This window comes from Panulirus ornatus, chromosome 58, assembly GCF_036320965.1.
Source record: "Panulirus ornatus isolate Po-2019 chromosome 58, ASM3632096v1, whole genome shotgun sequence".
Lineage (NCBI taxonomy): Eukaryota > Metazoa > Arthropoda > Malacostraca > Decapoda > Palinuridae > Panulirus > Panulirus ornatus.
In genome coordinates, this window is record NC_092281.1 from 19,607,807 (window position 1) to 19,621,036 (window position 13,230).

At 40.8% G+C, this 13,230-nt stretch overlaps 1 protein-coding gene across 1 annotated transcript in view; it reads right to left on the reverse strand.

Annotated features, from left to right (window-relative positions):
- Maf1 (repressor of RNA polymerase III transcription Maf1) overlaps positions 1–10,478 on the reverse strand; it is a 46,425-nt gene extending 35,947 nt beyond the window's left edge. The window contains exon 1 of the mRNA XM_071695496.1: positions 9,713–10,478. Within this exon, the coding sequence (XP_071551597.1) occupies positions 9,713–9,798 (86 nt within the window). The 5' untranslated portion in view covers positions 9,799–10,478. The remainder of the gene's footprint in view (positions 1–9,712) is intronic.
- Between the last annotated feature and the right edge of the window lie 2,752 nt (positions 10,479–13,230).

Here is a 13,230-nt window from a genome sequence, read left to right on the forward strand (position 1 = left end):
AATTATCGCACACATAAAGATTCCAGAAGACGTGTTTAACTAACGATGCTTAAAACGCCGGTGGCTGAACAGGCACTTGGTTTATGCAAACGATTCAGCATTTTTTTTTTTTTTCTTTTACGTTAACTGAGACGAAGCGGGTGACAGAATATTCCCCGAGTGTCGTGGAGGGCGACTTAAAGGGGCCGGAAAACCTCCCATTCTTGTATTTCAATTTCTAAAAGAGGGAAAAGAAGGAGTCAAACAGGGAGTGCTCATCCTCCTCAAAGGCTCAGATTGGGGTATCTAAATGTGTGGATGTAGCCAAGATGAGAAGAAAGGAGAAAGAGGTTGTATGTTTGAGGATAAAGGCTTGTAAGGAAAAGAGTGAACTGGAACGACGTTGTATACCGGGGTCGACGTCCGTCAATGGACTAAACCAGAGCATGTGAAACGTCTGGGGTAAACCATGAAAAGGTCTGTGGGGCACGGATGTGGATAGGGAGCTGTGGTTTCGGTGCATTATACATGACAACTAGAGATTGAGTGTGAACGAATGTGGCCTTTTTTTTTGTCTGTTTTCATGGCGTTACCTTGCTGACGCATAGGGTGGCGATGCTGTTTCCTGTGGGGTGGGGTAACGTCGAAAAGGATGAAGGCAAGCGAGTATAAGTACATGTGTATATATGTATATGGCTGTGCATATATATATATATATATATATATATATATATATATATATATATATATTTTTTTTTTTCTTTTTTTCTTTCATACTATTCGCCATTTCCCGCATTAGCGAGGTAGCGTTGAGAACAGAGGACTGGGCCCTTGAGGGAATATCCTCACCTGGGCCCCTTCTCTGTTCCCTCTTTTGGAAAATTAAAAAAAAAAAAAGTGAGAGGGGAGGATTTCCAGCCCCCCGCTCCCTCCCCTTTTAGTCGCCTTCTACGACACGCAGGGAATACGTGGGAAAAAAAAAAAAAGATGTAAACAATTCAGGTAGTATGTTCACTGTAACACTGAGCATTGGACTGTCTGCTGTGGGGCTGCAGCCACTTGATAGCAAACAATTGCTTTTTAAAGTCAATGCTTGCTATTGCCATGAACTGTACTATTTTCAAAAGTTTTAACATTTCTTGTGGTATTCTTTGTAAATTATTCCATGCATTTCTTCACAGACAATATACACAATACTGCATATAATTGGTGGCACCACCAGTTGCCAGCAATCACCTACCACATCAATCACACGCTACTGCTTATGCAGTTTTTGAAATTTTATTCTGTGTATTTATTATCTGATTTATTTTTTCATTTGTATTTCATACATAAAACAGCAGGTAGTGGCTCACCAGGAACTTGGGACTCGAATTTCTTCATATCCTCGCTAAAATAATACTTGCTTCTTATTATGGTCTTTGGTTCTCTGCCTTTGCGTCTCAAAAAGAAATTCTTACAATTGATATTGTCAAACTGATTTAGAAACTTGAAGGTTGTGACTAAGTCACTCCTTATTCTTCTCTCTCAAATGGTGGGAAAAATTATGGCCTCTTGCTATAATTGAGCTCTCTTAATTCATGTAATATCTTTTAGATATGTTTTAGATATGTTTAGATATGCTTTAGATATCTGGGAGTGGATCTGGCAGCAGATGGAACCATGGAAGCGGAAGTGGATCATAGGGTGGGGGAGGGGGCGAAAATCCTGGGAGCCTTGAAGAATGTGTGGAAGTCAAGAACATTATCTCGGAAAGCAAAAATGGGTATGTTTGAAGGAATAGTGGTTCCAACAATGTTGTATGGTTGCGAGGCGTGGGCTATGGATAGAGTTGTGCGCAGAAGGATGGATGTGCTGGAAATGAAATGTATGAGGATAATGTGTGGTGTGAGGTGGTTTGATCGAGTAAGTAATATAAGGGTAAGAGAGATGTGTGGAAATAAAAAGAGCGTGGTTGAGAGAGCAGAAGAGGGTGTTTTGAAATGGTTTGGGCACATGGAGAGAATGAGTGAGGAAAGATTGACCAAGAGGATATATGTGTCGGAGGTGGAGGGAACGAGGAGAAGTGGGAGAAAGATGGAGTGAAAAAGATTTTGTGTGATCGGGGCCTGAACATGCAAGAGGGTGAAAGGAGGGCAAGGAATAGAGTGAATTGGATCGATGTGGTATACCGGGGTTGACGTGCTGTCAGTGGATTGAATCAGGGCATGTGAAGTGTCTGGGGTAAACCATGGAAAGCTGTGTAGGTATGTATATTTGCGTGTGTGGACGTATGTATATACATGTGTATGGGGGTGGGTTGGGCCATTTCTTTCATCTGTTTCCTTGCGCTACCTCGCAAACGCGGGAGACAGTGATAAAGCAAAAAAAAAAAAAAAAAAAAAAAAAAAATATATATATATATATATATATATATATATATATATATATATATATATATATATATATAATGTTGATATGTATATGTACGTGTGTGAGCGTGTACGTGTGTATATGAGTAGATGGGTCTTTCTTAGTCTATTTCCTGACCCAGGAAACGGCGATCAAGTACAATACATAATGAGTGTGTGTATATATATATATATATATATATATATATATATATATATATATATATATATATATATATATATATATATATATATTTTACCCAAAGGTGCACGTACCCCATTTCATCCACCAACTCTTTGGGGAGGATGAGCAGCTGGGTTAACTGTGGACTGCCTGCCGGGAACATGATTCAAACCTATGAGGACTCGACTCACAAATCCTTAGTCAGAGCCAACCAAATATCATAATGAATATATAACTAAACTGCGTCAGAGTAATGAGTCAACACTCAGGAAAACAGCAGGCGAGGCAAGTCTTTGGAGACTGGTTATAAACTGGTTCTGCCCCGGATTCTGCTGGCGCTGCCGTCACTGAGTAGAGTAAACAAAACAGTTGTCGTCATGCTTATACTACGAGACAATATTCATCCATGTAATTCCTCTTCCGACCTTCTCCTTCCTCTTTATCAACCCGTTGTGCACAGGGGCGTAGATCTCGTCGCGCGTGCCCCTCACCACGACGGTCGACTGTTGAGGGTGTGGTCATAGGGCAGGCCAGCATACGTAAGGTCGTACTGTCATGTTCAAGAGGTTGTTATTCCTATAAGAAACTTGGACTGCACCCAGGCACTAGGGATGGTTCAACTGAACAACACAACGGGCACCTGGCCAACACCACAACCCTCACCTGCGTCTTTGGCGAGTACGTCACACGACCCAAGTCCCCTCCTATAAAGCCGCTTCCCATGGGGCGCCGAGGTTCAGGGTTCAAGTTTGGTGGAGTTGGCGTGCGCCAACATGCAAACACACCACAGTCTCCGTTCCTATGTCGTTATATCATGTCGTTCCTCCAACCTCTGTGTCATCAGAACACTGAACACCTCCCCCCCCCCCCAACACTGCTGAGGATCATATGGCCACCCACCGCCCCTGACACTGTCCTACCAGGGCACACAGCAAATCTGGCTCCCGGATACCAGCCCATCCGCCCTCTGAACTCCAGCCTTTCTGAACCCCAGATATCACAGCCTCTATGACTCCTCACTACTTAGCTTCTCAGTCCCCCCCCTCCCCCCTTTAGCCTCTCCGACCCCCGGGCCCAAACCTCCCCAGCAGCATAATAATCCCCCGTGCCTTAGCGACCAAGCACAAAGTGCCAGTGAATGCCAGCTGTTGAAAGCAACACCACCAGCCCCCCTCCCCCCTCAACCTAGTCGCCAGTACGTCTCACTCCCTCCCGCTATAAAGTGTCCTCCATCACCTTGCCTCCATCGCCAACCCCTCATCCACATGACCGTAACTAGAGCAGGACCCATAATCTACGTAATCATGATGAGTAACATGGACGGATAACAGAGGACCTGAAATCCCTCGTCAGGTCTCTAATTACACACGCACGTTTCTCTTTTCACTGTCACTACACTGGTGATGTGGTTAGTATTTAGCGTTTCAATGTTTGCAAAAACAGCGACTAACTGAACCCTCATTCCCTCCCCCAAGAGCATTCTGAAGGATATTTTGTCCATTTATGTCCTTGAGGAGGTCACGTTATGTGCCTGCCAATGTTTCTCAAGTCGACATCTACGATACAAATATTGGTTTCCATATACAGTGCTGCAAACCAATGTCAAAACCCGGGCACGTCTGTACCCTGTCAGGTTATGTGCGTAGTAACGGGCGCTTCCTCGACAACATAGATATAGTTCTTTTTTTGTGTGTGTTTTGAGGGGACCCTTGGTACCAGCGCTCTGTATCCAATGAAATCATGAACGCACAAGCGTATTAACGCACGGCATTATTCTAACTAGCGGTTATCTATGATTCCTCAAGGGTGAGAGGCAGATAGAGTAACAGTACAAGTCTGGAGGGTGTCTTTTCCATTTAGCAGATGGCATGTCCCACAGAAGGCTTTTAATTTCCAATACATTTTCCACTGGTAACTCTGAATCGCGCCTGCTCAATACCCTCCAGCCTGACTGTAATAAAGAACAACTTGAAATTCATCATGAGTCCGTCAAGGCTCGTGAGCCAAGCCCTATGTCGATGAGGCTTTTCTTCACATTCACAAGTAAAAAGCGATATAAATGACATTTCCAAGTAATCTTCAATTTTTCCGTCTCTCAGCATACAGCAACTATACCCAACAATATCCAATGTCCTACAGTGAGGAGCATGTTTTTAAAGTCCACGTCTGGATGACGTAATGAATGACTGGATTCCATGCTGAGCTGCACGTAGCAGGTCTACGTCAGCGTAACGATCACGAAGGGTCACGAGCACGGAAAGACCAGGGTGAGGGAGGGCTCGGAAAGATGGTCAACAAGAGGGGGTTATAGGGAGGTGGAAGGCGAAGAAGAATGGTAAAGTGAGATAAAAGGGTGAAGGATATTGGAACACTGAAGTGAAGAATCGCAAGGGAGGATTAAGGAGACGGTAAAGACAAAATAAAAGAGAGGAAGATAAAAGAAATAAAGGAAAAACGACGGGGTGAGTTACGAAATAATGTTAAGAATGCGAGTGAAGGAGGAAAGTGCAAAAGAAAAAGATAATGGTCAAGTAATTCCGCACACACTGGTGCAGCTGCAGCAGCAGGTGTTGGTTAAGAAAAATTCACAGAAAACGAGAAAAGAGACACGACAAAACAAATCATCTGTAAACATTTGTTCTGGGAACCTACCTCAGTTATAACGAGGCCTGATAGAAACAGAAAACAGTTCTTCGAAAGGTACAAAGATGGAAGAACGTGAAATTTAAGAAACTTGTTAAAAAAAAAAGTATGTAAAGTTGCCTAATTTCATGACTACGAGAAATGGATGAATATACTGACAGTTAATGTGGGCAGCGCATTCAACTATCAAAAAGTTGTATGATAAAATTCAAAACACGGCCTACATGTACAGAACAATCGGGTAACTCTCTCTCTCTCTCTCTCTCTCTCTCTCTCTCTCTCTCTCTCTCTCTCTCTCTCTCTCTCTCTCTCTCTCTCTCCAGCACTTAGACAGCCAACATACTTCTGACAATTCCAGAAAATATCTCAATTCAGCTCTTACTTTGGTGCTGTTTTCACCTTTATTCCCCCCCACATCTGTCCTCAAAACGCCACGGTTGTTTCCACACACGAGCGCTTTACCTTGGGAAGATTCCATACAAGGAACTGACGTAACCGGTAACCGCACTACACACAAAACATCCAGCGCGACCTTGTAACATATAAAAGACTCCCCATTATAACACAGTTACAAACTCCAGATGTAAAAGGACTTTAAACTTCCTGTTGGCATATGACTGCCAAAATACCACTTAAAAAAAAAAAAAATCATCCATGTTCGCCATTTCCCGCATTTACAAGGTAGCGTCAACAACAGATGACTGAGCCTCAGAGAGGGAAATCCTTACTTGGCGCCAGTCTCTGTTCCTTCTTTTGGATAAGTAGAATAGGTGGGGAGGATTTCCGAAAAACAGAAAAGGGACCTTGGAATACAATATGGACAAGGTAACAGAGTACAAGTTAAAGATTTCAGATCAATGTTAATCCATGTTGGAGTGCCGCAGCAACTATAGGAACGTCGCATGATAACTACTGATAATTGGCAGCTGTGACCTCGTGAAACCGGAAGGTTGCCACCACTGAACAAGAGTCACCTATGGAGGTTGCCATGTACTGCGTAACATCCAACTCTCTGTGAGGACTAGGCTACATCAGCAGTTATCAGGCATGTTTACAATCCCATGCTTCAGTTGACTTTGCACTGAATACTACGACTAAAATTCAACTTCCCTATCTCCAGAACGTTTGTAAGGAATCCTCTTGTTTTGCGTTACAATCCTCTGGAATTCACTTCTCTCGCTCTTCTCCATTCCTCATCCTCCTCTGCGGACTACGGCTTCCGACAACTAAATCGACTCAAGACCCAAACCAGCAACGAGTACAAGCTGTTTGAATTGCGGTGTTGCTTGACTAAACTACTGGAGGCAGCGACTCGCCTTAAGCCATGTTGTCCTAGGTTAAGCAGAATGTTAACTTCAATACATTCAATCGGTTTGCCTCTTACGATGATCTTGAATATTCTAATAATGTGCGATGTTAATGCTATCGGCAAATAATTTCTATGGACTGCTTTCCTTCTACCTTGGTGGAGTGGATCGACGCAAGTCTCAGAATCTCGGGAATACCCGAGTCTATACATTTTTCCACAGTATATATAGTGCTCATGCTACAGGTGTTCTGCATTTCTTATGAAGACTGAGTTCCATGAGTCCGGGTCTGGTGGCGAGTGCATAAGCATGCTCTTACACGGACCTATCGAATTTCTGCGTTGAGGTGGTGATATCTGCCTTGTGCAGGCTTGAGGGGTTACGGTTTAGGAGGAATTGTTGGTCAATTATCTTTAATGTTTTGTTTTTTCGCTCACTGAATACCGATTCATACAGCCTTTCAGAATATCATTCATCTCTGCTAGTCATCTGTAAAAATTCTGTTTAAAGCGGGCTAATAGAGCTGTGGTACCGGATTTGCGTTTTCTTGCTTTTCCTTCTGTCTCGACCGCTAACTCTTACCTTGAATATGTTTGCAGATTGTAAGTGGTCATGAGGAAAGTGAAATGCGAGGAGGATTGCATCACCTAACAAGGGAACCTGGACAAACTCAAAGGTTAGTCTGATACATGGTTGGATTTCTGCCTGAGTAATTGTAATGAGGATGAATCACAGCGAAAGAGAGCTTCAACATATCATCACGCAGGATATAAGCTGCAGATATCTGTGAGAGCCTCGGCAGTCGCCAGAGCTCCATCTCAAGATAATGGATAAGGAGGCATCTGTCTGCACGTAAACCTTAAACCTGTATTCAAGTTCAAGGAATACGAAATATTCAAGTCTGTTCACATTCTGTGAACACCAAAACTAGAATAACCCTTCTTGTGTTTTGTCGCCGCACCTAAAGAATAAGCAAAGTTAACAAAGGTCAATACGAAAGCAAATATGACAGCACAGAAAGTAAAAGAGCTAACTGGTTTACAGAGAAAGGCTGAGGTCCTAAAGCTGCCCATCATGGAAGAGTGAGGGGTTACCTTTACGTTTTTAAACCACACTGAAGACGCTGGGATAAAAAACACGATATAACATGTAATTAAGGGAGAAACATGTTAAAACAAGATGTACTTTAATATTGTTGGTTGTGAATGAATAAACTTGGATGAGGACATGGCAAATGGGGACAGCATTTAGAGGTTTAAAAAGTATGACAACACAAGTTCGAGAGATGGGGCCCTACGAAGTTCCGCCTAATGCAATATAAATATAGGTATTCATAAAAACACTACCCAACCTCGAAACTCTTGAGATTTCAACATACCTAGTTTCACTCTCGTCAACACTACCTCAAAACGGCCCCCACAAACAGGGTACTTATGGATCCACTTTTTTTTTTGTACCTAAAGCATAGAATAATAACTTAAGGTTATGAGGAAAATGTCAAGTTAGCATTCATAAACTCAACTTCGACCTTTTATAAAATGGTAAGTACATCATCTGAAAATGTGATGCAGACATTTACTGCCGTAGATATGTCGATGTCATGTGGCATCCATTTACCCCAATAACCCTCAACGAATACAGCAGCGTTTACATGGTACAAAGAATGTGAAGTAAAAATACATACTGGTATCTTACTAGTGAGGGTAAGCCAAATGCTGTCAAGACCAGCTGACACTTTGGCCAAGAATCCAACTGGCAAAACCAACACCACCACCATCAGCCCCAACCAACAAACATCAAAATGAAAAAACTCTACTGTTTCTAATTAACATACTTCATCCACGAACGAGGCAAGTCATAATGTCAAAGCGAAGAGCAGTTAACCAAAAGACCTACACCCAAGTACGAAAAGAAAAAAAAAAATACACCGCCTAGCAACTAACCTACCGACACTTACATACTTGGCCTTGACGACAACCTCACGTACTAGGTTCAGGATACAAAAAAAAAAAAAAAAAAAAAAAAAAAAAAAAAAAAAAATTTTAAACGAACTATATTTTCCCCTTAAAACTCAATGGTAACCATTTTCGTCTATTTATTGTTTGTTGGTTCATGAGACCACCTCTCTAAAGCGAGAAACGCAGTTATGATACCATAAATACAGAGCCAAATATTTTTTTTCATACTATTCGCCATTTCCCGCGTTATCGAGGTAGCGTTAAGAACAGAGGACTGAGACTGAGGGAATATCCTCACTAGAGAGAGAGAGAGAGAGAGAGAGAGAGAGAGAGAGAGAGAGATTGTAGCATCCCATCAAGAGGAATGGAGTGATGTGGGTTAGGTTTGGGGTCTGGGGGCATTCCCCGCGAAAATTGTGAAGACATAAAAAACGCATAATGCATTCTGGTGGCGTCTGAGGGAAAATATGCAAAGTCATTAGCCTAGGTAGGCATAGGTTGAAATTAAGTGCACTATTTTATATATAAAATAAGATTATTTGATACAATAACATAAGGGTATGGTTTGATTTTGAGTTAACTAGACCATCGGCATTAATTCGAGCCATATATATATATATATATATATATATATATATATATATATATATATATATATATATATATATTGGAAAGGATCACAATTTTGCGCGTGATCAAGATATTCTTATGAGTCCACGGGGAAAATGAAACACGAAAAGTTCCCAAGTGCACTTTCGTGTAATAATCACATCATCAGGGGAGACACAAGAGAGAAATATAACAGTCAGTTGATATACATCTGTGTGTGTGTGTGTGTGTGTGTGTGTGTGTGTGTTATCGGACCCCACCTGAATGAGGTTACACCGCGAGTGGTCACCTTCCGCGATGCATTTTTTTCAAGCCTTTTACCCTAATGGACCTTGATTGGGGGGGGGGGGGTTGCAATTGTATGACGGTACAAAAATTCAATTCATTATAGTGACTTTTGTATACACGATAAAACTGTGCCACACCTACCTGTGATGACATCTGTGCGTGGCCTACATGTCTTGCCAGGTTCATCTTCAGAGTTCAAAATCAATAATAACTTCATGGACTCCCAACATTAAACATGCCATCCTGTCAGCTAAATACTTTTGTATCGTGGATATTACACCTGTCTACAAGAACTGCTCGTTCTCATCTAACCTCATGAGATTTCAGCAACAAAACTATTGACATTAAACTTACCTGCCCAAAATACTGCCATCGACAGTTTCAATGTTAAGGGCGTTGTTAATTGCCTCAAATCCCGAAGATTCCGGAAGCAGCTTCATTTTGTTGAATTTCTTGAACTGGAAACAATTTTTCCAAATACTTTTGTGATGTCTAATAGCGGTATTTTAAGAGCTAGTTCTGATCTAGATTTCTTTAGTCTGGAATGAGTATCTGCACAATATCCTTCACAATTCTTAAGTGTGTAATTACGTGCTGCTTCTATACAATTTGTATGGCACAAGACCGCAGTAGTTCCCCTAAGGTATTAACAATGTCTTCTCTGGGCTATTCTACAATTTAGTACGCTTGCAACAGTCCACACACGCCTGCTACTAAGGCTGCTCGGTTTCGATGCGTCACTAATAGGCTTGTACACTTCATCTACAACAAAGAATTCTTCCTGCGAGATGATCATAATACCACCTACAAAGTCTTGGGTTCAGATGCGTTAAATCTTCCCTCCAAATAAGGGTAACAAGGGGGCGTACAATGGGTTTTACCAACCCTGCTTCCCTCCTGTGGTAGCTTGACCAAGGGGCCAACACCGTGTTGCACGAATTAAATATCCTTTCCACCTTTTCGTTAAACAGTTATACAAAGTTATGAAGAGCCAGAGTAATAGTATTTTCAATTTTTCACGGATCTAATGTATTCTTGTCACTAGATTAGGCTGACGAACACAATGTTATCGTCACGAAATTTTCAACGTCCTAACACTTCAATAGGTCTTGTGCGTTATGGCATCACTTGTTGTTATTGACAAGGGAGAAATATCGTGCAGGCGTATATTTTATTTCTTTTTACATACCAATAAATCAACTAAATACATTACCCTTTATTTTAGATCATTATAATTAACCAAAGATTTGAACAGTAAATTCAATGCTCAAGTATGTATATCAAATAAGATATTCGGTGTGTTTGTACGTCAGCCAGCAAGGTACGTCGACCGATGTGCGCAGGTCTCGTTCTCATAAAAAAATATTGTGCAAAATAAATAAAATATTCTTCGTGAATGTTGGCAGTCTCTGATCACTTCTGATCAAAAGTAGTTCCATGACTACTAATAAATTTTAAGTTGTGATCAGAAGAAACTGAATTAAACAAGGGAACGATATTTTTTTCTGTACCAGAATAGATCAGCGGAGGCTGAGCAGACTTTTGAACATATTGGAGAGCAACAACGTTATAATATGATCAACATGTGCTCCACATCAAAATAAGATAACACTTGCTGAGAAAGATTTATGGCTCATGTAGAAGTTACATAAATTCTATGCTGACGTCATATGTCCTCAACAACCTCTAATTTGGTACTGTACAAACCCCGACCCCTAGAGAATCAAAGATTTAACATTAGCATTTTTGAAATACCAGACAATTCTGCATGATAAGCTGCCAAGCAACTGAAAAAATTCCTTATCTTCTCGCATCAGGGAGAAGAGCGAGGATAAAAACATATTAAGGCTGGCTCAGCCAACACACAAATTGGATAATTAGATATATGAAGCTGGAACAATTTGAGATCAGTAAGTGCGGGGACGGATGTACAAAATTAGAGGTATTCGCTGGAGAATTTTCTGAAGCATGACAGGTGCTAACATAGACTGTGGCCTTCAGAGTGAATACGAACAAAGGAAAAGAATCATACTGAGGAAATAGATGAACATTATTTTCATCACAATTGCTCCACGTACAGCCGGAGCCCGCAAAATGTTCAAGGAAATTTCAAAGATGTTCCTGAATCCAGTATTTCTGAAGTATATGATTTCTCTAATATATACAGATATACTATTGAGAGGTGCCAAATACGTACTAAAAATTATTGTCATTTTGAAAAAAAAAATTAAATCGTTAGTAAGATAAAATCATTACATGTGATTAAGTGGAAAAAAGTTTCTCATTATATATATATATATATATATATATATATATATATATATATATATATATATATATATATATATATATATATATATTCTTTTTTTAATTTAGGCTGATGATCTTATCATCTTAGACTGAACTAAAACCTTACGATCACTCTAAGTTAGAATTGTAATTCAGAAATGAAATCAGGTAAGATTAATTACTACGATCATGTACTAGGTCAGCTAAGAGGTTGAAGGAAGGGGACTATAAAGTTTTTGACGAATGGAGTTAGGGGGAGTGTGGGAAAGGAGAAAGTTTAGAGTAAATGTGAATATGAGTAAGGTAATTAGGTATAACAGAGAAGAGTTTGAGTTTGATTGGAGAAAAGTTTGAGGAAATGGGGTGTTTTAAACATCTGGGAATGGATATGGCAGAGAATGTAATGATAGAGCTGAAGCGAGGCATTGAAGGGATAGAGGGGCATGGAAGAAAGTGTGGAAAGAGAGGTCGTTGTTTTTAAGGGCAAAAATGAGTATGTTTGATGGTTTAGTAGTCCCGTTAGTGCTATATGGATGAGGCATAGGACTTTAATGATAATGTAAAAGATAGGATGAATGTGGTGGAAACGAAATGAGGACAATATGTCTTGTTAGGAGGGTTGATCGAGAGATAATAGTGTAAGTTACAAGTGCAGTAGACAAAGGAGTATGTGTGAAAGGCTGAAGCGGGTGTGATGAAATGGTTTGGAAACAATATGAGCGAAGAAAGGAAAACTAAGAGAGTATATATGTTAGAGGTGGAGGGAACAAAGGGGAGGAAGAAAAGGTGAAGATGGAATGAATGATGATTGAAGGCTTGGGGGCCCAATAATGCAGAAGGATGGGAGGCGTGGAAGGGATTAAGCGAATTGAGTGATATAGCTTATAGGGGATGCGCTATCAACGAGCTGAACCAGGGCTTATTAATCGGTTGGGAAAAACCACTGAAAGGCTTGTGGGGCCTTGTTGTGGACATGGGGCTCATATTTTGGTACATTACACACGAGTCACAGAGTGGATCCGTATGGATGAGGTCATTTCATCTATTCCTGGCACTACCTCGCTAATGCAGGAAATGGCAAACGTATGAAAAAAAAAAAATTCTTTACTTGTATATACTCCAGAGCCAATTTCTATAACACACCTGCTGTTACTCAGGCCATTTGGAGCGAAAGTTCTTGAACGATACAGCCCTGTCAAAGGTGACTTTTCACTTGTGTAACATCTTGCATATATCTATCTATCTATATATATATATATATATATATATATATATATATCCCTGAGGGTAGAGGGAAGAATACTTTCCACGTATTTCCTGCATGTCGTAAAAGGCAACTAAAAGGGGAGGGAGCAGGTGGGGTGGAAATCCTCCCCTCCCATTTTTTTCTTTTCCAAAAAAAGAGAAAAATGAACAGAGAAGGGGGGTTAGTGAGGATATTCCCTCTAAGGCTCAGTCCTCTGTTCTTAACGCCCATATAGAATATTTTCTATTATACTTTGTCGCTGTCTCCCGCGTTAGCGAGGTAGCGCAAGGAAACGGACGAAAGAATGGCCCAAAACCCACCCACATACACATGTATA